We start from the raw sequence: 27,237 nt of genomic DNA, 5'->3' as shown, positions 1-27,237 counted from the left end.
AGACAGATAAACAATGAATGGTACTCAAGTGATAAGTGCTGTGACAAGAGGAGTATAGAGGGTCATGGGGACCCATTAAAGGAGCTCCTGAACTAGCTTTTGAAAGCTAGACTTCTCCAAGAAGAGGGCCCATGATGTGAATCTTAAAAGATTAGGAATTAGCTAAGCAAAGAAAAGTTGGAAGTTGGAAAACTAGAAAGAGTTTTGCAAGCAAATGGAGTAGTAGTTACAAAGGATCAAACAAAGAGAGAGTTTTGTGCAACCAGGGAACACAGGTGATAAGGTCTGAGGGCAGGCTGGTTTGCGAACAATAGGAAGAAAAAGGTATTGTGTACCTTGGTAATGAGCACGGACTAGGCCACGGCAAGTATCAGGCGAGTTTTAAGCAGAGAAGTAATTCATTAAGGCTTAGATTTTAGAAATATCACTATTTGGGTGGAAGTTAGGAAAAGACATTGGAGAAAGACCAGCTGAGAGGTATGAAGGAAAGACGGGAGAAGGGTAACATTCCAGACAACAAAGAAGAGAAGAGAGATTAGAGAGAGAGGTGGACAGGACTTGGCAACCGAGTGGTACAGAAGATGAGGAAGAGGGAGGAAATAAGCATGAGTCTGAGGTTTCAGACCTGGGAAGCTAAGTTGACAGGAATATCATTACAGGACAGGTGGAGGTGAAAGAAAGAGTGATGGGGTGGGGGAGAAAATGGCCAGAGAGTCATTATTACTTCCATTATAGACAGGCAGAGTCTGAAACATCGAGTGTCCTGCAGGAGCTGATCATCAGAGAGTCAGACAGATTGCCTTAGAAAGAGATCTAAGCAAAAAAAATCAAACTTTAGAAGGTAATTAAGGCACAGAATGGATGAGAACTCTCAGGGATATCTCAGAGAGAGAGCACAGAGGCTCCAAAGATGCAACCTGGGAGGGGAACACTGGAGAGATCAGCAGGAGAAGAGAGGGGCTTGAACAAGAGCATCCAGGGAGGCAGAAGAGCTTGACAGTGTAAGTTCAGGAAACTACCATCTCCAAGAGTGCATATGATGCTAAGTGCTATAGAGAGAGCAAGAGGAATTAAAACTGTTCAAAAAATGCAATAATGCCGGAGTTATTAGGGGCTTGGATGTGGGAACTTTCTGTGGAGTGATGAAGGCAGAAATCAGGTATCAGTGGGTTATGAGGAGTGAACTTGGCTATAAAGAGAAGGACTGAGATGAGGAGATATCTAAGACTGGGACATAAGGTGGGGGGTGGTGCTTTGTTTCCTTTGTCATTTTCTTAAGGTAAAAGAGTTCAGAATGTGTATTACATTGGGGGAGATCCAAGAGAGGGAAAGAGGTGCTAGTGCATGGTCTCTGAGGAAGCAGACAGCAACAAAACTCAGAACACAAGTCTTGTGGGGCAGTTTCAATAGAGCAGAAACAAAGGGGAAGATGTACGAATGAGGAGGATACAGATCATTTAACTCTGTGTGTGTGTATTCACTCAGTTATGTCTAACATCTAACTGTGACCATCAGAAAATTCAAGATATATTCCGATGGATCAGTCTCACAGGTTCTTTCTTCATATCTCAAGTAGATGGTGAGGAAGAAGATATGATCACATCATTGTAAATCAAATTTCAAGTCTTAACTGGATAGAACAAGAAGCATATGCCAACCAAAAAAAAAAAAATGCTATAGCACCAAAGTAAAATTCCCTGCCCCTCTGCTCACAAAGCCAGCCATACATAGCCAGCTGAGAAATAACTGAAGATTGAAAGTGGGTCGATGCAAGGATGTTTCTAAAACATCATCGTAAAGTGACAAAACTGAGAAAAGGTGCTGTGAGATCACAGGAGGTGTCATGGAACTGTGTCTGCAGAAGCCAGACCACCTTCTGGGGCCACATTTTAAGGAGACGATAGGTAAGTTGAAAGAGGTTATAAAGAAAAGTCTGGAAACAACATGATGTGAGGAAGAGTTGAGGCAAGTGGGGGTGTTTGCCATGTGGATTGAAAAAGTAGGGGAATTCTGGAAGCTGAGGGCCTGCTCTCTGAAAGGCTTTCATGTGGAAGATGGATGAGACTTGTTCCAGATCCTAAAAAGTGCATTTGCGAATTATACTAGGGAGGCAAGTTCCAGCAAAATATAACTAACTTACATTAGTGAGGGCAGATCGTGGATAGGATCAACTGACCCGGGAGATAGTGAACTTGCTGACCCCATAAGAGGATCAAGCAAAGTGTCACTGGGACTAGTCCTGCTGGTCCGGTGGGAGGGTCTCTGGTTCACTCTCTCTGGAGGAGTTGGGACTTTGTCATCCTTCTGTGCACTTCTTTCAGCTTCATCTGGACCTGATGCCTGAACCACTGTAGTAGTCTCTCAGTAAGCATCCCACTCAGAGTCTTATGGTGCAAAACTGAGGAATGTGCAGAGGGATAGAAGGACCAGGAGCAAGTGAATGGGAAGCTCCAAGCCCACTGTGAGCCTTCTCGTCCATCCCAAGGCCTGGCCTAAGGCTGTACCAGAAGAGTGCTAGGGTACCAATATCCTGTTCAGAAGCAGTTATATCTCTCCCCTTCCCAAATAAGAACTTCACAGATCTTCTCACTTCTAATGTTCCCTTCCAGGTTCTAACTTCTATTAACTTGTCATTAATACCTTGATTTATCCTTACCAGTGGCTTGACTTGTATCCTCAATGGGCTTCAGAGGAGAGTCAAATGCCTCAGCTCCATACAACAGCCTTCACTTTCTTCTACTTTTCTCTCCCTCAGCTGAGGAGCTCACTCAGAAAACAAGTAAAGAAGGAAAGAAAATGACAAAGAGACAGATACCTCACTGTACACAGAGAAATCAGGGAACAGAGGAGGACAGAGTTCAGGGAGCAGCCCGATATGGATGGAAAGGAGGTGGAAGCAGGCAGGCACACAGTCAGACATGTGGGGAACACAGGGTTGCCCAGGAGTGGGTGAGCATAGTTCAGTTCCCTGCCTCAGGCCCTTCTCCTTACCTGGTGCTGGGCCCAGGGTGAGATGCATTGGGGGCCTGCTGGGTCCTCCTTTAGTGTTCTGCTCCTGATCCTCAGGGAGAACAGATTGGATTTTTTAATGAGCCTTTGTGGGATTCTCCAGGCCCCACAGCAACCTTCCCAAGCCCCAAGCTCACTGTTCACCCTCCCAGTGTAGCACTCAAGACCAAACACTCAAAAGCCTGATCCTGCCATCCCAATGCTTCCTGTTCCTCTCAGGTGCTCCCTACTCAGCTTCACAGTCCAAAGGGCCAGAAATATGAATATCAATCAGAGCAAGTTCTTGGACTGAGAAATGGCGGGGGGTTGGGAGGGCTGGGCAGGCAAGCCAGGGAAAGTTTCTATGCACCATAAAGAATAGGTTTGGGGGGCAGGAAAGGGCTACCCTCTGCATTCATCCCCCATCACCCATTTGATTAACCAGACCCGGGATTCATCCTTGACTCCTCTGTCTACCTCACCATTTCCTAATGAGCTACCTTTACCTACCTAGCTAATGAGTCTACCTCATAAAGTCCTCTTATTTAATACCAACCTCTCATGTTCAGTAGCTACTCTTTTATTTAACAGTTCAGTTTCTCATCTGTTCCTGCCTGAGGGAGTGCAGCAGCTGGTATCCTTCTCCTTCAATTTAGTTTCCACATGAGAGCCAGAGTGATCATTCCAGATGTAAATCTAATGTCATGGTTCTTTAATGGATGATGGCATGCCTTTTATCTCTATTACTGCAAAATCTACCCTCTTAGGGTAGATTTTTACCCTCTGTTTTGAAGGGTATGATAGTTTATGTTTTGTTAATTTATTTCTAAGAATTTGACTTTTATGGAGTTAAAAATAATGTTCATGCATGCTCAGTTGCTCAGTTGTTTCTGACTCTTTGCAGCCCCTATGGACTGTGGACCACCAGGCCCCTCTGTCCATAGGATTATCTCAGCAAGTATATTGGAGTGGGTTGCCATTTCCTTCTCCAGTGGATCTTGCTGACCCAGGGATTGAACCTGCATCTCCCGCGGCTCCTGCATTAGCAAGCAGATTCTTTACCACTCAACTGCCTGGGAAGCACATCATAAATAATATTATGTATTTAATTCTAGTTTCCAATTTTTCATTGCTAGTATATAGGAATAAAATTGATTTTTATGTGTTCATCCTGAATCCTGTAACATTACTAAACTAATTAATTATAGGAGTTTTTATGTAGAATCCTTGATTTTTTACATAGACAATTAGGTTATCTGAAAATAGACGCAATTTTACTTCTTCCTTTCCTATATTCTCTTTCCTAGCCTTATTGTACTGGCTAAAGTTTACCGTGCTATTTTGAATAGGATTGTTGTGAGCAAGCATCCTTATTTTGGTACTGATTTAGGAGGGAAAGCATTTAATCATTCATCATTTTGTGATGTTAGTTGGAGGTTTTTAATGTAGATTTTTTTCTCTCTGTTAGAATAGGGAAATTTCCTTTTATTTTCAGTTCACTGAGATTCTTTTTTTCCAAATCATCAATGTGGGGAAAGGACATTCATAGTCATAAACATTTGAAATAGCTTTATGTAAATATATCTGAATGATGTGTTAGAAGTTCTTATTGTCAAAGGGACTCAGGGACAAGGTGAAAGTTAGACCCTTTAAGATCTCTATGTGTTTCTGAGGCCAAAGTTGAGTGCTTAGTTGGTGGCACTGAGTTTGGGGAGTAGAAAAAAATCTTTCATCCTAGATGAAAGTAGTTAGAAAGCTTCCTGAGAATAGACCCATACGAGGCTTGATGAACAAGTAAGGGGATAGTAGGCAAGAGTGAGGAGAGGACACTCCAGGTGGAGTAGCCTATGCAAAGACCTGGGGAGTCAGGACTGACCCGGAGTAAGGGATCATGCTGGGAGGTGGGGAAATTAGGTGGGCCTGCTATGGGTTTCTACTGCCCTGAGAGCTCTGTAAAATAAGGTCCAGTCGTTTCAGCAGATAATCCTCACACGCCCTTCCCTTCTATTTATTTACTTATTGGCCATGCCATGCAGCATTAGGATCTTAATTCCCCAACCAGGGGTCAAATCTGCACCCTGTGCTTTAGAAGCATGGAGTCCTAACTCCTGGACCGCTGGGGAAGTCCTCTCACATATCCTTTCTAATGGCCCCAGAACAATTTTTTTAATAAGTCCTCAGGAAACACGTGTCTTGCTGACATTTCATTCTTCTTTTCTCCAGAAAATCAAGGCTCCTCTTTCTCCCAGACTATTCTTCTTAGAGGCTACGGCCTTCAGGCAGGAAACCCTGGGACTATTCTCTTCTCACAATCCATCCATATCACTCTTAGGGCCTATGTTCCCTTAATGCTTAGGGATTGCTAACAGCTCTCTAGGCTGTCAACTCCTCTAAATTTATCTCCTGGAGAAAGTTGCTAATAAGCAAAATGCATTCTTAGCATTTAGTACCCTTTGTGTTTTCTCAACATCCAGATAATCCTTGGTTTACAAATAAAACTTGTTTCTAAGCAACTAAAGCCTTTGACTATGTGGATCATAGTAAACTGTGGAAAATTCTGAGAGAGATGGGAATACCAGACCACCTAACCTGCCTCTTGAGAAATCTATATGCAGGTCAGGAAGCAACAGTTAGAACTGGACATGGAACAACAGACTGGTTCCAAATAGGAAAAGGAGTACGTCAAGGCTGTATATTGTCACCCTGCTTATTTAACTTCTATGCAGAGTACATCATGAGAAATGCTGGGCTGGAAGAAACACAAGCTGGAATCAAGATTGCCAGGAGAAATCTCAATAACCTCAGATATGCAGATGACTCCACCCTTGTGGCAGAAAGTGAAGAGGAGCTAAAAAGCCTCTTGATGAAAGTGAAAAAGGAGAGCAAAAAAGTTGGCTTAAAGCTCAACATTCAGAAAACGAAGATCATGGCATCTGGTCCCATCACTTCATGGGAAATAGATGGGGAAACAGTGGAAACAGTGTCAGACTTTATTTCTTTTTGGCTCCAGAATCACTGCAGATGGTGACTGGAGCCATGAAATTAAAAGACGCTTACTCCTTGGAAGAAAAGTTATGACCAACCTAGATAGTATATTCAAAAGCAGAGACATTACTTTACCAACAAAGGTCCATCTAGTCAAGGCTATGGTATTTCCAGTGGTCATGTATGGATGTGAGAGTTGGACTGTGAAGAAGGCTGAATGCCAAAGAATTGATGCTTTTGAACTGTGGTGTTGGAGAAAACTCTTGAGAGTCCCTTGGACTGCAAGGAGATCCAACCAGTCCATTCTGAAGGAGATCAGCCCTGGGATTTCTTTGGAAGGAATGATGCTAAAGCTGAAGCTCCAGTACTTTGGACACCTCATGCGAAGAGTAGACTCATTGGAAAAGACTCTGATGCTGGGAGGGACTGGGGGCAGGAGGAAAAGGGGACGACCGAGGATGAGATGGCTGGATGGCATCACTGACTTGATGGACGTGAGTCTGAGTGAACTCCAGGAGTTGGTGATGGACAGGGAGGCCTGGCGTGCTGCGATTCATGGGGTCGCAAAGAGTCGGACACGACCGAGCGACTGAACTGAACTGAACTGAAGTTCAATTAGAGTATTTTGATAATTGAATCCTATTAGACTTGTAGAGTAGCCGATTTACAAGATTTATCTTGTATTGCTTTTTACAAAGCAATTAATATTTATCTGACCCCAGAGTGAGATAAATTTAAATTTATTTTGATAGCATGAGTTTAGTTCCTGGTTAATGTGGCAGCTGATGTGATTCAGTTCAGTTCAGTCACTCAGTCATGTCTGACTCTTTGCCATCCCATGGACTACATACAGCATGCCAGGCTTCCCTGTCCATCACCAACTCCTGGTGCTTGCTCAAACTCATGTCCATCATGTTGGTGGTGCCATCCAACCATCTCATCCCCTGTCATTTCCTTCTCCTCCTGCCCTCAATCTTTCCCAGCATCAGGGTCTTTTCCAATGAGTCAGTTCTTTGCATCAGGTGGCCAAAGTATTGGAGCATCAGCTTCAGCATCAGTCCTTCCAATGAATATTCAGGACTGATTTCCTTTAGGGTGGACTGGTTGGATCTCCTTGCAGTCCAAGGGACTCTCAAGAGTCTTATCCAACACCACAGTTCAAAAGCATCAATTCTTCATCGCTCAGCTTTATTAATAGTCCAACTCTCACACCCATACATGACTACTGGAAAAACTATAGCTTTGACTAGATGGACCTTTGTTGGCAAATAATGTCTCTGCTTTTTAATATGCTGTCTAGGTTGGTCATAGCTTTTATTCCAAGCAGCAAGCATCTTTTAATTTCATAGCTGCAGTCACCATCTGCAGTGATTTTGGGGCCCCCCAAAATAAAGCCTCTCACGGTTTCCATTGTTTCCCCATCTATTTCCCATGAAGTGATAGGACTGGATGCCATGATCTTAGTTTTTTGAATGTTGAGTTTCAAGCCAGCTCTTTCAGTCTCCTCTTTCACTTTCATCAAGAGGCTCTTTAGTTCCTCTTCACTTTCTGTCATAAGGATGGTGTCATCTGCATATCTGAGGAGAATCCTGGCAATCTTGATTCCAGCTTGTGCTTCATCCAGTCCAGCATTTCTCATGATGTACTCTTCATATAAGTTAAATAAGCAGGGTGACAATATAAAGCCTTGACTTACTCCTTTCCCAATTTAGAACCAGTCTGTTTTTCCATGTCTGGTTCTAACTGTTGATCCTTGACCTGCATACAGATTTCTCAGGGGGCAGTTAAGGTGGTCTGGTGTTCTCATCTCTTGAAGAATTTTCCATAGTTTGTTGTAATCCACACAGTCAAAGGCTTTGGTGTAAACAATAAAGCAGAAAGAAAGAAAGAAAGTGAATTTGCTCAGTCGTGTCCGACTCTTTGCAACCCCATGGACTGTAGCCTATCAGACTCCTCCGTCCATGGAATTTTCCAGGCAAGAGTACTGGAGTGGGTTGCCATTTCCTTCTCCAGAGGATCTTCTCAACCCAAGGATCGAACCCAAGTTTCCCGCATTGCAGGCAGATGCTTTACCATCTGAGCCCCCAGGGAAGCCCCTAATAAAGCAGAAGTAGATGTTTTTCTGGAACTCCCTTGTTTTCCGATGATCCAGTGGGTGCTGGCAATTTGATCTCTGGTTCCTCTGCCTTTTCTAAATCCAGCTTAAACATCTGGAATTTCACGGTTCAGGTATTCTTGAAGCCTGACTTGGAGAATTTTGAGCATTACTTTACTAGTGTGTGAGATGAGTGCGGTTGAACATTCTTCGGCATTGCCCTTCTTTGGGATTGGAATGAAAACTGATGTGATTGCATCCCACTAATTTTAATGTGTGTGTGTGTGTGTGTTGAAGGTATGACTCTGTGAAAGAGAAAGTGTTAGTTGTGCAGTTGTGTCTGCCTCTTTGTGACCCCATGGACTATAGTCCACCAGGATCCTCTGTCCACGGAATTCTCCAGGCAAGAATACTGGAATGGGTTGCCATTCCCTTCTCCAGAGGATCTTCCAGACCCAGGGATCAAAGCTAGGTCTCCTGTATTTCAGGCGGATTCTTTACTATCTGAGCCACCAGGGAAGCCCTTATATGCTTTCAGGGACTGTTGGGGGCCAGCGTGAGGAACTCCGCCCATGGCAAAGGTCATGAGGAAGGAGGCTTGGCATACGCAAAGGCGTGATCAAGCCTCAGGAAACCCCCTGTTCCCGAGCATCTACCCCAAAACCAGAGTCTGTTTTATGCTCTCGCCTACACCTCTGACTTTACCAGGGGGCTCTCCCCCATAACCATTTTTCTTGGAGAAGGAGTAAACGTGCAGCTCCAAGGCAATAAAAATTCCTGGGCATGACAAGAGTGTTTCAGCTTACGAACTCCTCTGAAGCTTATCTAGCCCGCCTGTATAGGTTCGTCCGGCCACATGTGATTGTTTACAGCCTCCCAATCTGAGAGGCACGAGATGTTTTAGACTTACAAAAGGCAAATTCTTTTAGGGAGTTAGAAATTATTAATACAGTGGGTTGGTTAGGAATTATATTGGTGAGGGGTTTTTCATTTGTTGTGTCAATGATTGCTGCTAATTCCTTGCTCTGGGTGGGACAAGGATGTCTCAGGTCAAACCTCTCTGCTGCAACCATAAACAGCACAGAGAGTTTTGGAGTGTTTTGAGAGTCTTAATTAGCATAGGGCTTTTTCTTCAGGCATCCATATCCTTAGGCACCTAGGAATATATTAATCAATGTATTTGAAATATAGAAAAGGAAATATAGTAGTTTTTGATGTTAGCAATACTAGACTTTTTGAGTTAATGAATTTTCTCTTTTGTTCTCTTTTGATCACTGTACTTTATTATAAATCCCTGTTTCCTGCCATGTAAAAATGTAACCTTATCACTATCTTAAGACTAGATAGATCTTAAGGGGAGCATTGGTGAAAGGATTTTCATTTGTTGGGCTGATGTTTGCTGCTAAATTTCCATGTTCCCTGCCCTTATAATGAATATAACTAACATATAGGAGAAATAAGTATTAACCTTTAAGCATATAAGAGAGATAGGTATTAACCTTTAAGATTAATCCTGTTAATCTTGGGTTAAATAAATTCCTTTCTTGATTGTAACTCACTACACCCTCACCCTATAGGAATGCAACTTTATCTGGAGGGTGGTGCCTGGTTTAAGAAAAAACACCCTTGGAAGAAATAAGGTTTTTGGTTATCAGAAAGAAAGGAACATAGAATGTCAGCAGGTATCACTCATGGCCAGAAGATGATGTAATATCCCTAAGACCCCCGCGTGACTCTGTATTCATCCCTATGTGTAACAAAAGGTATATAAGCAAACCCCAAATTAAAGAAATCGGATCAGTTTCCGGAAAGACTGATTCCACCATGTCGCTGCTTTCTTGCTCCCATTTCTCTGGCTGAAATTCAGCCTCTTTTCTCCACTAATTCTCCTACTGCACTATCCGTTTCTAATCTCTCTCTATATCTGTAATTAAATATGTATTTTTCCAAAGACGCCGACACCGTCTCCACCTTCGAATTCCCTGGATCCACCGGGGCTGGACCCCGGCAAGTTACCATCATTAATATCCAACCCATATATTCTGACCTCACAGTAAGCCTGATATTAACATTGTAGTTGACAAATAAGGACTTCCCTGGTGGCTCAGACGGTAAAGCATCTGCCTACAATGTGGGAGGCCCGGGTTCAATCCCTGGGTCAGGAAGATCTCCCAGAGAAGGAAATGGCAATATACTCCAGTATTCTTGCTTGGAAAATCCTACTGTTAATAAGGTAATGACTATTTTCTAAGGTATCTGGCTTTGAAGACAATGACTATCGAACAATAACTTATATGATTAAGTTCTAAGGCCTATATCTACTTGAACCTAAAAATAATATTATGGTATAGTCATTTTCTCCATATCAGACTCCATTTTATGGATAGGGGCCTGAGCTCCAGAAAGATTAGGTGGTTTTTCCAAGATTTCAACAAATTAAGTCAAGACTAAAGTTCGGGGCCCTTCCCCTTATTCTCTAAGGTGGCAGAGGAAATTTAGGGGTAAGTCAGTTATGGAAACCAACATACTCTTTTGTAAATAAAGGTCTGGCTTGCTGAAAGCCATGGTGGGGTAGATACAATGGAAAAAAGAGAGGGATCCATGAAAGTGAAGAAGAACTAAAAGAACTGGAAGTGGACAGACCAGGGATGGAGACAGGCTAGGAAAGCACTCAGCAAATATTTATTGAGAAGTTACTATTCTACTGCAAGGTGCTACTTGCTTAGGCTATGAAACGCTGGTGAGGAAGCTCTAAATTAGCCAACAGAGCTCTGACTTGATGGATCTGACCCTATAGCTATGACTTAGACTCATAATCCTAAATATTTTGAACTTTCCTCAATGAGATCCTATCCACTATCTCAGCTGAGCCTCAGAAGGCTCTACTGAATCCTTGTGATATGGCATAATATACTAGAGAAGAGCCTGGACTCTGGAACTATACTACCTGGGGTCAAACCTCAATTCTGTTACTTTCCAGTTGAGTGGCCTTTGCAACTTGTTTAATCTTGTGCCTCAGTTTTTTTTTTTTTTTTGGTTGTTGCTGTTTTTAAACTTTATGAAGAAGATCATAATACATGTCTCTTGAGTTGTTTTAAGAATTAAAATAAAGTACATATAAAGTAGTTAGACAATGCTTGTCATGTAGAAAGTGGTCAATAAAGGTAGTTATTATTTAGGCCCAAAGAATATTCTGGAACACATTGTACAGATATAAAAATTAAATCTCAGAGAAATGAGTTGATGTTTTCAAAACCACAGGAAGTCAAAGATGTATTTCATCCCTGAACACAATTCTTTTTTTCCTAATGTTTTCAGTAGCCTAATAAAATGCAAAAGTGTTTTTTTCCTAGATATCTTCCCTATCCTGGGCTCCTTCTTCAGTCCAATGATTTCAGTGAACGTGTGGATGTCATAGACAGAGACCAGAGGCACTGCAGACAGCCCTCACCCATGGCTTACTGAGTGTCCTCACTTATTCCAACTAACTTGAAGAAAGCCCTCTTCACATCCTTGTTCCGGAGGCTGTAGATGATGGGGTTGAGGAAGGCAGAAATGACATTGTAGAACAGGGCCAGCTTCTTGTCATCCTCTGGGAAGGCTTCGGAGCCAGGCCTCATATACATGACCATACATGGAATACAAAACATGGTGACCACAGTGATGTGTGAGGCACAGGTGGAGAAGGCCTTGATTCGCCCCTGGGTGGAATGAATCTTTAGAATAGCAGTGAAGATGCAAACATATGAGGCCAGAATGAGGGACAATGGAATCAGGAGCAAGATAAAGCCCAAGATAAAGTCCACTTGGTCATTGAGGGATGTATCTGCACAAGCCAACTTTAAGACAGCAGGAATTTCACAAAAGAAGTGGTTGATCTCATTGGGGCCACAGTAGGGCAGATTCATTGCAAAGACTGTGTAGACGAGGGCACAGGTGAGACCACAAAGGGCAGAGCTGACTGCCAGGAGTACACACAGGGTTTGGCTCATCTTGACACCATAATGGAGTGGGTAGCATATGGCAACATATCTGTCATAGGCCATAGCTGCAAAAATCCAGGTCTCAGTGATGCCCAAGGTTAGGAAAATGTACATCTGGACCACACACCCAACATAAGAGATAGTTTTACTCTTGCTTACTAGATGGATCAACATCTGGGGCACTGTGGTGGTAGCATAGCTGAGATCCAGCAGAGAGAGGATGCTCAGGAAGAAGTACATGGGGGTGTGGAGGCGTGCATCTACTCTGATCAAAGTAACAATGAGACCATTGCCCAGGACTGTAAATAAGTAAAGGAAGAGGAAGAGGAAGAAAAGGATCCAGTTGGTTCTGGGATTTCTGGAGAAGCCCAGGAGGATAAACTTGGTTACAGAGCTTTGATTTTTCCAACTTTGGCTATGGGTGGCCTTCCTTCTGGGGAAAGAAAAGGACATATTCCTAAATACCTTGCAGTCTTAGAGAATGCTGTGTGAGATCCACAGCTGCAGGGACTGAAGGCATCTCAGAACTAAGCAAGCAATCAAACCAAGATCTCCTCCTCCACGCCAGGGAACATTCTATCCAAATTGGCTTCACATTGCTCTAGGCACTTGGTAGGGATTATAGAAATGATTTTGATCTGTCTAACTAGCTTTAATAAAGTTTCAAGGGCCCAATGGAGAAACTGTACATGGCATAAATCTTATTTTGAAGAACACACACACATACCCATCCCATAAATCAAAGGAAGGAGGCTAGGGAAATGTAAAATGTTTTACGGTAAACCAAAAAGTTGTAGAGCACTCTATAGTTCTTAGAGTCATTCTTTCAAATGTCAAGACAAGCTGGTGCTACCAAGGACAGTGTAAATGTGAAACAAAAGCCCTTGATTTTTGCCTTTGTCTTCCTCTCTGATGCTGTACCTTTGAAAACCCACATACCATTAATTTTCAGAAAAAGGGGGAGTTTCAAGGAAGCTTTTTTGGAAAAGAAATCTTTCCTCTAGAACTTTTATTTCCCTTACCCCCACCATTCCAGCATTACCTGCAGTGGTTACAACTATAAAGATAAATTGACATATAAAGACAGCCAGAGACTCAAGAATTGAAACCTAGAAAACATGTCTGTGCTCCTGGCATTTCTCAAGAAAATGAAACTTATTTACCTGGAAATTAGGTGCCTGTGTGTCTCAAAGCTTTTCTTGAAAACTAGTAAGGACTCCTCCACAGCCATGTTGCTCACAGGAGAGAGCTGAGTATGGGGTGGGAATGGATCTTCAGTGTGATTTGAACTCAATCCTAGATCTCACCTTGGCAGGCCTAGTCATCAGAACACAATACTGACCGGTCCTTTTTTCTTAGTCCTTTTACAACAGAACCATAACTGCTAGATACACACCTTTTCCAGACACCAAAGAAGGAAATCGTCTTTTATGAAATGGCATTCTATGAAAATGTTTTAATAAATGTGATCTCATTTGATTATCACCACAACCCACTGAAGTCAGTATCACTAATTCCTGGCTGGACAGAGTAAATGATGGAGCCAGGACTCAAAGTCCAAGTCCCAAATGTGTCCTTCACACCAGTTTCATGCAGGGTTTAGCAGGTTTCCCTGATGGCTCAGATGGTAAACAATCCACTTGCAAATGTAGGACACCTGGGTTTGATCCCTCGGTTAGGAAGATCCCCTGGAGAAGGGAAAGACTATCCACTCCAGTATTCTTGCCTGGAAAATCCTATGGACAGAGGAGCCTGATAGGCTATAGTCCATGGAGTCACAACGAGTTGGATATAACTGAGTGACTAAGAACAAACAAACACAAAATAGACCCATTTTAGGTAACATTGTGAGAGAAAGAGCTGACCTGTGTATCAACAGTTTGAGAGAGGAGAAAGCTCATATTGCAAAACATTGCAAATTATCAAGTGGTTTTTCATAGAGAATCTCAAAACTTTGGATCAGAATTTCAATATTTAAAGCATTGCACTGGCATGACAAGTCTGGCTGATAGTTTTCAATTTGTGTTAAAATAACACTACATAAAGCCATGGACGGGACTCAGGCTTGGATAAATGAGAAAAATGATATTAATACTCACATTAGAGGTTCTTTGGAGTAGTATGAGAGTTAGTGGATATGGTTCATGCTCTTCTCTCCTTTAAGAATTTACTCAATTGTCATCTTTTCAGGGAAGACTTGAATCTTTCCTGATCATCCTGTTTGAAATATCCCATGCTCTGTACAGTTTTTGTTTTATCTATCTTCATAATAGCTAGCAACTTCTAATGTACAAAATAACTTTAAAAAATCATCAGTTTCCCTCACAAGAATTCAGGAATTTTTATCTTCTTGATTTATTGTATATTACCAGATTCTAGAGCAGGGCCTAGCATATAGTAGGTATTTTAAGTGTTGGATAAATGAAAGGGCTGAGTCCGAGCTGGCCCACCAAGGGCATCAGTTGCTGCTATTTGTACTTATGGGAGCTATCCTTGTTGCTGAACTTTGCTTCCTAGTGAGCTAGCAATGGAGTTGACCTCATTCTGAGGCTTTCCTTTGGACTTACGTATCTATCAACAGATTTCTTTCCTGGTGGCTCAGCGGTAAAGAATCCAGCTGCAATGCAAGAGACAAAGAAGGCACAGGTTTGATCCCTGGGTTGGGAAAATCCCCTGCAGAAGGAAAAGGCAACCCATTCCAGTATTCTTGCCTGAAAATTCACATGGACAGAGGAGCTTGGAGGGCTAAAGTCTATAGGGCCGCAAAAGAATCAGACATGATGTAGCGACTAAAGAACAACAGATTTCTGAACACGGACTGGTCCAGACCATTTACATACATTATCCATGGTCATCCCACAAAGCCAATACCTACTATTAGCTGCATCTTATAACTAAGGAAACTGATATTTATCAGTGTTAAGCAAAAAACCCAAGAGCCATCCAGAGAACTGTTTTTAACTCTTGAACCTGCAATTTAAAAGGAAAAAATACAAACTAGAGCCTCTCTATACAGAGAAATGAGCTTATCAGTAAGGAATCTATGAAACCTTGTTATTTATGGAAGAATGGAAGAGACTAAGAAAGCTTAGCTGGGAGACTTAGGAAGAACTTAAGAGAGCTCACTAAATATTCTGAAGGTTGTCCTGCAGAAAAAGGTAGAAATGTGTACTGTATGTTCCTGGAGGGAAGAAAATTAGAAATGTTTGGCAAAAGTTGTAAAAGGAAAAATTTTAAGCTCAATAAAAAAAAAAAAAGCAAGAAACTTCTAGTGATTAATACTACTCAATAATGAGTTCAGTTCAGTCGCTCAGTCGTGTCCAACTCTTTGCAACCCCATGAATCGCAGCATGCCAGGCCTCCCTGTCCATCACCAACTCCCGGAGTTCACTCAGATTCACATCCATCGAGTCAGTGATGCCATCCAGCCATCTCATCCTCTGTCATCCCCTTCTCCTCCTGCCCCCAATCCCTCCCAGCATCAGAGTCTTTTCCAGTGAGTCAACTCTCCTCATAAGGTGGCCAAAGTACTGGAGCTTCAGCTTTAGCATCATTCCCTCCAAAGAAATCCCAGGGCTGATCTCCTTCAGAATGGACTGGTTGGATCTCCTTGCAGTCCAAGGGACTCTCAAGAGTCTTCTCCAACACCACAGTTCAAAAGCATCAATTCTTCGGCCCTCAGCCTTCTTCACAGTCCAACTCTCACATCCATACATGACCACTGGAAAAACCATAGCCTTGACTAGATGGACGTTAGTCGGCAAAGTAATGTCTCTGCTTTTGAATATGCTATCTAGGTTGGTCATAACTTTTCTTCCAAGAAGTAAGCGTCTTTGAATTTCATGGCTGCAGTCACCATCTGCAGTGATTTTGGAGCCCCCCAAAATAAAGTCTGACACTGTTTCCACTGTTTCCCCATCTATTTCCCATGAAGTGATGGGACCGGATGTCATGATCTTCGTTTTCAGAATGTTGAGCTTTAAGCCAACTTTTTCACTCTCCTCTTTCACTTTCATCAAGAGGCTTTTTAGTTCCTCTTCACTTTCTGCCATATGGGTGGTGTCATCTGCATATCTGAGGTGATTGATATTTCTCCTGGCAATCTTGATTCCAGCTTGTGTTTCTTCCAGCCCAGCGTTTCTCATGATGTACTTTGCATAGAAGTTAAATAAGCAAGGTGACAATATATAGCCTTGACGTACTCCTTTTCTTATTTGGAACCAGTCTGTTGTTCCATGTCCAGTTCTAACTGTTGCTTCCTGACCTGCATACAGATTTCTCAAGAGGCAGGTCAGGTGGTCTGGTATTCCCATCTCTCTCAGAATTTTCCACAGTTTATTGTGATCCACACAGTCAAAGGCTTTGGCATAGTCAATAAAGCAGAAAAAGATGTTTTTAGTATCTCCATTTTTAGTTTTCAAGCAGAAGCTGTAAGGCCATGTCACTCAGGTATAGTATCACTGCTTTGGATGTGAAATCATGATGTACTACATTAAAATTCAACTTTGCCATAAACATCCTAAGATTCTAAAGCTCAATGACACCAAGATTCAGAGAATCTATGATTTTAGGGGTGACTTTTCACTATGTACCCAACCTCATAACAGAGCCTAGTCAAAACAAAGTCATATGCTAATAATGAGAACCAAAGAAGTTTGAAAGAAAGTGAGAATACAGTATTTATCAAGTGTAATGTAAGAATTCAAAAGATAATTTAAAGTTCCTACTGTCTTATTTGTGCAGATATGGAACTCCCTTGGGGGCTGTGATTGGTTCCAGGCAGGGTTGTTCTCCTGCCCCCCAGACGGTCCCACATAGTCTCTTCCAGAAAGAAGAAAGCTTAAGAAAAATAGCAGACTACAAGCTGAAGGGAAAACACTATTATAAACTTGCATTAAATCTTTGTTATGCTTTCTTGTTTAAAATTCTTTATTCTTGTGTCCTTTGAGAGAATGTTCTAAGAATCAAATTAGGAAAATACAATTTTAAAAGTTGTTAAGTAGCAACTATATTTAAATCACAGGAGGACTATACAACATCCAAGACAGAGTGGAGATGAGAAACATTTCAGAAGAATATTTTCACTGAAGGAGAACAGGAGTGTCTTCCCTGATCTTTCCTGTTCTAGCCTTTCTTCTATCCAACCCAATCTGCCAGAGTGAGTTTCAAAAAAGACAGCGACGATCATGATATTTCCCTGTTTACAAACCCTTAAAAAAAAAAGCAAAAACCTCCCATTATCTATGAGCTAATGTCTAATTTCCTTAGCTTGGTTTGCAAAGCTCTTTGGAACTTGATTCTTATCTATCTAGTAGGTAACTTGATTACTTACCTACTCATCTTACCTACCTGGTAAGAACTTGATTCTTACCTACCTGGTAGGTAACTTTGGAACTTAATTCTTACCTACCTGGTAAATAACTTGATTACTTACCTACTCATCTTGTGTGCTTTATATGGCTTGCTATCTAGGAATGGAATGGTTTTTGCTTTTTAATATGGTTGAAAAAATATTCATTTATATCTGTGGCTGCTTTGCCTTACAACGAGAGTTGAGAAACTGTAATAGAGATCATATATGTCCCACAAAACTTAAAATATTTATGATCTGGTCCTCTACAAGAAAGGTTTGCTGACTCTAGCTGAAGGAAAACCAGCTCATTCATGACCCTCCAAATATTCCAGGTCCTTTCACAAATCTATTTTCCATGAGGCAGTATGTCCTAAGGAGAGAGTAGAGGCTCTGGGGTCAAATTTGGTTTGAGTTGCGCTTTGCCACTTACCAACAGCACAACCCAGAGAAAGTCATTAATCTCAAACCCTATTTCATCATCTGTAAGACTGGGAGAATAACATAACTTGAAGGTTTTTGTGAAGATTAAATGATATTTTAAGTGTATGTAACACTATAGCAATGTGTCAGTTATTATTACTGCTAATGTTAAATTATCCTTCAGATGAAATGCCCTCCCCTGCTTTCATCTCTTGGTAAAAATCCTAATCATGGAGGTATTCTGTGATTCTCCTCATAACTTCTTCTTCCTCTGGGTTCTGATAACACCTTTAATGTGCTTTTATTATTCCCCATGCTCACACACACACAAGTTTGTGGAATTCCTTGAAGATGAAAAACCATATCTTACCTTTCTATCTCCAGTTCTTAGCACAGGGTATGGGTTGTTGCTAATGAATGTCGAATTAATGACTTTAAGAAGTTATGCCAATGGCACAAAAGTGAGTTTGTTGCAAGACTTGACTCCCAGTCCAGTGGTTTCCCCACCACTTTCTCTTTCAAAATTACTACCTAGGTCTTCTTGGTGACATCTACCTGGGTTATCCCTGTCCAGAATAACTAAAATCCTCTTCTCAGCAAGTTGGTAACTGAAATAAAGTTTGAAAACAGAAAAAATGAAATCAAGAACACACAGGCAGTCCTTGTATTATCTTCCTCAAATGTGCTTCTCTTCCAGGCTTAGTCTGTGCAACTAGACATGTCATTAAATAGGGGATGAAGATAGAACCCATTTTCATTAAGTGCTCATTGTGGGCCAGTTAGTTTACACCCAGGATAAGAAAACGATTAAGAGTATGGCGCTACAGTCCATGAGGTCCCAGAGTCGGACATGAGCCCACATGGCGCTAGAATCAGACTTGGGTTTGAGTACTGACTCCACTGCGAATTAGTAGAGTGACCTTGGGAGAGTTACCTAAATAGTGTGTGTCTACATCCCCTCCTAGAAACCTGTGATGATGATAGTACTAATCTCAAAGGATTGTCCTCATGATTAATTGAAACGGCACATGTAAAGTTGCTTAACACTATGCCTGCAGAGTATTGCGCTAAAGCAAGTTCAGTTCAGCTCAGTTCAGTCGCTCGTCGTGTCCTACTCTTTGCGACCCCATGAATCACAGCACACCAGGCCTCCCTTGTCCATCACCATCTCCCGGAGTTCACTCAGACTCACGTCCATCGAGTCCGTGATGCCATCCAGCCATCTCATCCTCGGTCGGCCCCTTCTCCTCCTGCCCCTAATCCCTCCCAGCATCAGAGTCTTTTCCAATGAGTCTTTTCTAAAGCAAGTAGTTACTATTATTATTACTATTTTATCCCACAACAAGTCTTTCTCAAAAATTATGAATTTTTAGAGAAAAGGAAATTGGGAAACAGGATAGCTTTTCTGATGTTGCACAGTATTAAAGGGCACAACCCAGATCTTTCTCCAAAGGCCACTCTTCACTGGGCTCTGCTGCTTCTGCACCATCTACAGGTGATGCTCTGTTAGGACTATTGCTGACAGCGATCTGGTGGGAGAACCCTTCCCAGGATTCTGGTTTTGTCTTTCATGCCCCTTATCTGTCTTTTCACTCTCACCTTATCCCAAGTCCAATACACACCCTTCCTCCACACCCATGTCCCACAACTGCCTTGGGTATAAGACAATCCTGTTTTAACTACTCTCCAGAAGTTGCCACATTTCAGCAGCTCCCTGGGAAATTGGTGTATTAATGAGGCCCATGAGTATTGGGGATCAAAGAGTTCCTAAGGGTGCAGCCAAATAGATCCTCAGGAGCCTTCTAATCCTAAAGGATACCATTCCTCAGGGGAAGGTTCAGTAAGGAGGGAGTCATCAGATTAGAGGAAGAAGGGCTGAATGTGCTCCAAGGAATCCTAAGATTTGAGGGGAACTAGAACTACAGAGCAGTGTGAAGTTTTGTCCCCTTACTCAGGCCTCCGTTTGGGGGCATGCTAGATGAGTACAGCTAAGCAGTTATTACCAGGACCCAAGTTTTAGCTGCTCTGCTGGTCTTTTTCCTCATCTATTTGGCATGAAGTGATGGGACTGGATGCCATGATCTTAGTTTTTTTAATATTTAGTTTTAAGCCAACTTTTTCATTCTCCTCTTTCACCCTCATCAAGAGGTCCTTTAGTTCCTCTTCACTTTCTACCATTAGAGTGGTATCATCTGCAAATGTGAGGTTGTTGATATTTCTCCTGGCAATCTTGATTCCAGCTTGTGATGCATCCAGCCTGGCATTTTGCACAATGTACTCTGCATATACATTGAACTGTGGTGTTGGAGAAGACTCTTGAGAGTCCCTTGGACAGCAAAGAGATCAAACCAGCCCATCATAAAGGAAATCAACCCTGAATATTCATTGAAAGGACTGATGCTGTAGCTGAAACTGCAATACTTTGGCCATCTGATGCAAAGAACTGACTCATTGGAAAAGACCCTGATGCTGGGAAAGATTGCAGGCAGGAGGAGAAGGGGATGGCAGAGGGTGAGATGGTTGGATGGCATCATCAACTCAGTGGACATGAATCTGAGCAAACTCTGGGAGATAGTGAAGGACAGGGAAGCCTGGCATGATGCAGTCCATGGGGTCACGAAGAGTCGGACATGACTGAGCAACTAAACAACAACATTTCTTTAACTAATAAATGTTCCTGAAAGCAAGGGTTTTATGACCCAACCTTGATAAATATTATGTTAAATAGAATCAGTGTTGTATTTTTCTTGTTTTTAATTGTTCATTTACCTATTTGCTTCCTATTTATTCATTCATCAAACATTAATCGATGTTTACTGGCATTTCATGTCAGGCCTAATGCTATGTTCTGTGGATACAGGCATAAATCATGCAAGTCCCAGTCTAGTAGGGGAGAAACACATACTTAGACAAGGATGCTATAAGGTGCTGCTGAGAACACATTCAGAACTCTGAAGGAGGGGCAAGGAGGTGGTCCAGGCTCTAAAGACAATCTCAAAATTCTCAAGACTCTCTATTATTGCATGAAGCATGAATAGAACGAAGTTTCTAAGCCTATTTGGACAAGAAATCTTTTTGTTACAAAATGTTTCACAGAACCAGAGTTTCAGGTAATGTCCTTGAAAAGTGCTTGTCTAGAGAAAAAAATCTAATTTCTTCAACACAACGTGCCAGGCCCATCTGTCACATCTACTCTCCCCTGCCTGGGCCTATGTTCCAGCCACTCTGCCCATTCTCCAAAACCTCCATGTCGCTAGGCTTTCAGCATCCTATTTCCTCTTCCAGAACACTTAAACCTCTGCTCCCTGCCCTTTAATCCAATTATCAAACTTCTACTCATGCTTTGAAGACCCAGCAGAACTTTAACTCTGTCTTTAGAGCCTGAACCACCTCCTTGCCACTCTTTCAGAGTTTTGAATGTGTTTCCAGCAGCACCTTATAGCATCTTTGTCTTAGTACCTGTCTCTCCCTCATTAGATTGGACTTGCATTATTTATGCCTGCATCCACAGAACCTAGCATTATGCCTGACATGCAATGCTAGTAAGGATCAATTAATGTTTGATACATACAAATTTACATTTTGAATTTTTCTGCCTAATGTTATCTATACTTTTCACTGTGATTAAATAATGCTTTAAATATGATAGATAATATTAGTTGCATAGTGTTTCATAAAGTTGATGTATCATATTTGCAGCTGTTTGCAATCATTCTTTTTTAATTCTTATTCTACTGTTTATTCTATTTTTGATTTCTTTGAGTCTTAGTTGTGGTATGCAGGATTTTCGTTATGGCATGTGGGACCTGTCATTGTGGAGCATGATTTCTCTCTAGTTGAGGCACGTGGGCTCAACTAGAGAGAAAGGTGGGGTCTTGGGCTACAGCACGTGGGATCTTGGGTTTCCCAGGTGGCACTAGTGGTGAAGAACTTGCCTGCCAATGCAGGAGATATAAGAGGCTGGGGTTCCATCCCTGAGTCGGGAAGATTCCCTTGAAGAGGGCACAGCAACCCACGCCAGTATTCTTGCCTGGAGAACCCTATAGACAGAAGAGCCTGGATGGCTACGGTCCATGGGGTCACAAAGAGTCTGACACAACTGAAGTGACTTAGCATGCACGTGTGGGATCTTAGTTCCCTGACCAGGGATCAAACCCGTGTCCCCTGTACTGGAAGGCAGATTCTTAACCACTGGAACACCAGGGAAGTCCTCCAGTAGTTCTGTGATGAACATATTTGAACATAAAGTTTGGTCCGTGTTTCTGATTTTGTTCTTAGTATTGCCAGGAAAAGCCAGTTCTGACTCCCTGTTGGAACTGTCACTTTGACTTGCTTTTCATTGCTTTTGTTGTTATAATCATACATAATGGCCTGCCTCAGAATCTTGCCCCTCTCACTCAGTTCAGTCACTCAGTCAGAGTTCAACTCTGCGACTCCATGGACTGCAGCATGCTAGGCTTCCCTGTCCATCACCAACTCCCAGAGTGTACTCAAACTCATGTCTATTGAGTTGGTGATGCCATCCAACCATCTCATCCTCTGTCATCCCTCTCTACTCCTGCCTTCAATCTTTCCCAGTGTATGGGTCTTTTCAAGTAAGTCAGTTCTTCGCATCAGATGGCCAAAGTATTGGAGTTTCAGCTTCAGCATCAGTCTTTCCAATGAATATTCAGGACTGCTTTCCTTTAGGATGGACTGGTTTGATCTCCTTGCTGTCCAAGGTACTTACCCCTCTACCTGGCTGTTAAAGTGCCTTGTTCAGAACTCTGTACTTGTGTAGATGGCATGAAGGAAGAAGTTAACACCTTCGCTGCCTGAGACTTGCCATTCTGGGAGATTCTTGCAAGATTAAGTGGTCTTTTTATATTGTTTCCTCACTTCCCCCATCTCTGATAATAAAAGAACCTGGCATCCAGACCTTGATAGATAAGATGCTTCTTTCAAGACATCAGTCTGCCATCTCTTCAGTCAGCAAGCTGGGACTCTGTAACGTTAGGACAAATTCCTAGAAGTGAAATTTCTGGACCTGTTTATAACAATATTGTGAAGGTATGATGCAGATTGTTATATGTTTTTCATATGATATTTTTATTTCATAAATGAATATATGTAAAATTCTTAAAACTTTATTGGCACATAAGTGTTTAATAAATACAGACATAATTCCTTATTTAACAGATATATTGAGTGCCTACTCTGTGGAAGGCACTTCTCTGAAAAGGTAGAGCTAATAATATTCTTTTCAGTAACAAACATGAGTGTAAGTCTTACTGCACACTTCCCAGCACTGGGCATCATCATTTTCCTAATCCTTGCTAGTTTGATGATGAAAATTATTCAATTCATATGTATTAATAACAAAAGCAAAACATTTCTTCTATGTGATGACAGCTGAATAAGATATAATCTCCTCCCCTCTCCTTTCCTTTTTATCTCCTCCCCATTCTTATCTGGAGAATTCCATGAACAGAGGAGCCTGGCAGACTACAGTCTATGGGGTCACAAAGAGTCTGACACGACTGAGTATGCACACTCACTTTTTGTATCTGCCACTATTTCTTACATTTTGCTAGTCTGAATCCATCATCTCTTCCACTCACTGATTTCATCTTCCCTCTCTGACTGTTTGGGTGGACTGTTACTCCTTTACTCATAAAATATCCATTGAAGGCCAGTAGGTAAGCATCATGGGCTAGATTCTAGGGATACAGCACTCAACCAGACAATCATGATCCCTGCCTTGTGGATTTATCAACTTGCTGTCTAATAGAGAACTCAGAACCATGTGCCTTTATTATTATGAGAGGTACAGCGTGCTTTGGAAGGCTAAGTCACTCTGGGAGCTCAAGGAAAGGTTTCTTTGAGCAGCTGCAGTTTAAGCCAAGGCCTGACAGATGAACAGGACATCAATGGCATAATGGGGTGAGGTTAAGGGTGAGAAGAGAAGGAATAGCTTGTGTAGAAACCCTGAAATGTATGGGAAACAGCATGGCACCTCCAAGGCAAAGACAGAAGTCCAGCTTACTTGGAGTGAGAGAAAGAGGAGCAGAGTGAGCAGAGTGAGATGAGCCTGGGGAGGCCGCAGGGGCCAGAGTGCACGCGGCCTCATTCACCCTGTCTCCTCCCTTAGCCAGGAATCCTGCGACGTCAGTCTCCTTGCCCTTCTCTCCAGCTGACCTAATACCACGAGTGCAGTTTCCGGAGGGCATTGTACCTGTCTCAAGATTCAGCCACAGGTCATTCCCCAATGCTCATTCCTCTGTCTCAATCAAAGATTTTAGTGTCTCAGATACCCTTCTTTTATAAACCACCAAGACTAGAACAAGGTGAAAATAAAAGACTGATATGCCTAGAAGACGTTTCTTGATAGGTCTGCTCCCCAAGGGCCTGAATAAAGTTGAGACTCTGGGCTGGGGCATGGGGATGGTGTAGTGGAGCTGCTGGATCATATGAATGTTTAGGACATTGACTGTGTATCATGAGTCTTGTTCCTCTGACCCCCCAGCACCTCTTTCACAGCCTCATTCTGGGGCCCTGCCCCAGCCCATCACCTTGAGGAAAGCCCTCTTCACCTCTTTGTTCCTCAGGCTGTAGATGATGGGGTTGAGGAAGGCAGAGATGACATTGTAGAACAGGGCCAGCTTCTTGTCCTCTTCTGGGGAGGCCTCTGAGCCAGGCTTCATGTACATGACCATGGCTGGCACACAGAACGTGGTGACCACAGTGATATGGGAGGCACAGGTGGAGAAGGCCTTCAGCCGCCCCTGGGCTGAGCGAATCCTTAAGATGGCAATGAAGATATTGATGTAAATGATGAGGATAAGAGAAAGTGGAACCAGGATGACACTAAAACCAAGAATGAAGTCTACCTGGTCATTGACTGAGGTGTCTGCACAAGCCAGCTTCAAGACAGCAGGGACTTCACAGAAGAAGTGGTTGATCTTGTTGGGACCACAGTAGGGCAGACGCATGGCAAAAACAGTGTAGACAAGAGCAGAGATGACACCCCAGAGTCCACAGAACAAGACCATTACCCCACACAGCCATGGACTCATGATGACCTTGTACCTGAGTGGGTGGCAGATGGCCACATACCTGTCTATAGACATGATGGCAAAAAGCCAGGACTCAGTAATGCCTAACACCAAGAAAATGTACATTTGGGCCACACAGCTGGCAAAAGAGATAGTCTTCTTCTGGCTTGCCAGATGTGCCAACATCTGGGGCATAGTTGTGGTGGTATAGCCCAGATCTAACATGGAAAGGGTGACGATGAAGAAGTACATGGGTGTGTGGAGGTGCGAGTCCAGGGAGATGAGGATGATGATTAAACCATTGCCCAGAATGATCAACAAGTAGGTTGTCAGGAAGGCTGAGAAAAATAGAGGAGTGGTTTTGGGGCTGAAGGAGAAACCCAGAAGGATGAATTCAGTCACAGAAGACTGATTAGTCTCTTGCATTGTGTTCTACTTCTGAATGAAAAAGAAAGACACCAATTTAGACAGAAGATTAGCTGAACTATGTACCAGGATAAGGGTTGCTGATGGGGTTGGGGCAGTGGTCAGTGTCCAGTCATAATGAAACATCATATCCCCCATGACAGGTTATTTTACCTCCCCTTGTCCACTGCCACCACTTTCAGGAAATTTATGAAGAGGAAAGGACTTCCACATCTGGCCTGGCTCTGCCTCTGATCCATCAGCAATTGCTCATCTCAGCCTCACTTTACTCAGCTATGAAATGAAAGCACTGGGCAGGTGATCTCTACCTCCTCTAAGCATCCTCTTCTCCTTAGTAAGGCAGCCAGGTGTTTAGAGATAAACATTGTCATACAGATTATGCAATTTGGCAAATTACAGTGAGAAAAACTACTTGGTCTTGTTGAGGACATCAATTTATTTTTCCACTTTAATTACTCCCTCAGATTGCTCCCGGCGAGGACAGCTCTCTGACCATCACCTACTCCATCACAAGTCATGGTGTGTTAGAAGGCACACTGAGTTCTAAGTCTCAGTTTTAAGGTTTATTAAGTGAATGACCTTGAGTAAGCCCTTTACCCTGCCCTCCCTTTGAGGCCACTTCCTTGAGTACAAAATGAGAAAAATTTGTTACAAATTTGCTGCAAAGATTGAATGATATTTTGGCATGAAAGCATCACACAGAGGACCTAATGTGATAGATACATAATAAATGTAAATTGCATTTCTGGATGGTTCTCCATATACAGGGACTAGGATTCAGGTCCAAGCTGTGCAAGCAAACATCTTGAGAATGACTTCACCATATTTGATGCTCACAGTCAATTTTCACTCCCCTAGATGGAGTGAAAAACCTTCTGTTTCTTCTCCCCACAAAAAGCCAGCATTTCATTTCATCCTTTAGCTTCTTACTGACTCTTAGCTCTTCCCCAGCTTAACCTTCCTGAACCTTCATTTCTTCATGGAGAACAGGAAGAAGCCAGCATCACTGAAGAGGTGTCATGTATTGTCAGTACTCAGGGAATGAAGAATCTTGATGCTGTCAGTATTATTCCTTCTCCTGGCACCATTTTATTTGACTCAACCTATTTGTTCTCCAACCTGCTTGTTTTCCTTCAGATACCCTGAATGAGTCTTCACAAGAACCTGTGTCTACATTCACTATATTGGATGGCTTCTTGACTTTGGTTAAAGGACTGCACACAGTTGGAACCTCCCATATGCTAGGCCCTTTTCTAAGACCTTCACAGACATTATCCAGCAGCTGGCAGGTAATTATTCTTATTAAATTCCTTTCACCATAAAGACTTTGTAGGTCACATTGTACCCACAAGTTGGCCTCGGTTTCCATATAAAGTATTATGTATTGGGGGTAGGTGGTTTCAAAGAAGAGAAATCACACAACGGTGTGGAAAGGGCAAAAGATTTAGAGACAGCAGGTTCTATTTGAATCCTGTCTCTGGCTTTACTCACTATGTGAACTTGGGTTGTTAGTTTGCTTCCTAGGCCTCAGTTACCTCAACTGTAAAATGGGAATAAAAATATCTACCTTACAAGCCACATTATTCCTTAGAGGAATTCCAAAGATATGAGAATATTCTCTCTTGGGGCCAAGAGTTGGCAAATGTGCTGCCATTTCTAAGTTTTCAGTTTTCACATATAGTCAATGAATGTGTTTGCTATTTAAGAGTCTGGTTTCAGCCCATTTTCTCTGCCCTGGCCTTCAGAGTACCCGTTCTAAAACAAAAATCTGACTGGGCCCCCCCTTCAATCTTTTGGTGACTCCCTTGCCTACAGGGAAAAGTCTAAGAGAGGTAGACAAGTACCCTGGCTTCACTCCTTAAAGAAAGGCTTAGTTTTGTTCACCAGACTCCAAGGTAGATCAGACATTTTAAAGAGATCTCCAGTGGCTTCAAGGACTGAAACAGGGCACCA

At 42.4% G+C, this 27,237-nt stretch overlaps 2 protein-coding genes across 2 annotated transcripts; both read right to left on the bottom strand.

Annotated features, from left to right (window-relative positions):
- Positions 1 to 11,526: 11,526 nt before the first annotated feature.
- LOC120856302 (olfactory receptor 2A5-like) lies at positions 11,527 to 12,504 on the bottom strand. Its single transcript, XM_040231467.1, has one exon. It carries the CDS (start codon positions 12,502 to 12,504, stop codon positions 11,527 to 11,529), a length of 978 nt encoding a protein of 325 aa, XP_040087401.1.
- Positions 12,505 to 24,345: 11,841 nt separating this feature from the next.
- On the bottom strand, positions 24,346 to 25,284 carry LOC120856304 (olfactory receptor 2A12-like). The gene has a single exon (XM_040231469.1). It carries the CDS (start codon positions 25,282 to 25,284, stop codon positions 24,346 to 24,348), a length of 939 nt encoding a protein of 312 aa, XP_040087403.1.
- Positions 25,285 to 27,237: the final 1,953 nt, after the last annotated feature.

This window comes from Oryx dammah, unplaced genomic scaffold (assembly GCF_014754425.2).
Source record: "Oryx dammah isolate SB20612 unplaced genomic scaffold, SCBI_Odam_1.1 HiC_scaffold_28, whole genome shotgun sequence".
Classification (NCBI taxonomy): domain Eukaryota; kingdom Metazoa; phylum Chordata; class Mammalia; order Artiodactyla; family Bovidae; genus Oryx; species Oryx dammah.
Note: the sequence above shows the minus strand (reverse complement) of the source record. Positions and strands in the feature narration are given on the sequence as shown.

What these genes read in the sequence shown, in the direction of transcription:
- LOC120856302 (XM_040231467.1), bottom strand. Translation starts at nt 12,504, where the DNA reads ATGTCCTTTTCTTTCCCCAGAAGGAAGGCCACCCATAGCCAAAGTTGG.
- LOC120856304 (XM_040231469.1), bottom strand. Translation starts at nt 25,284, where the DNA reads ATGCAAGAGACTAATCAGTCTTCTGTGACTGAATTCATCCTTCTGGGT.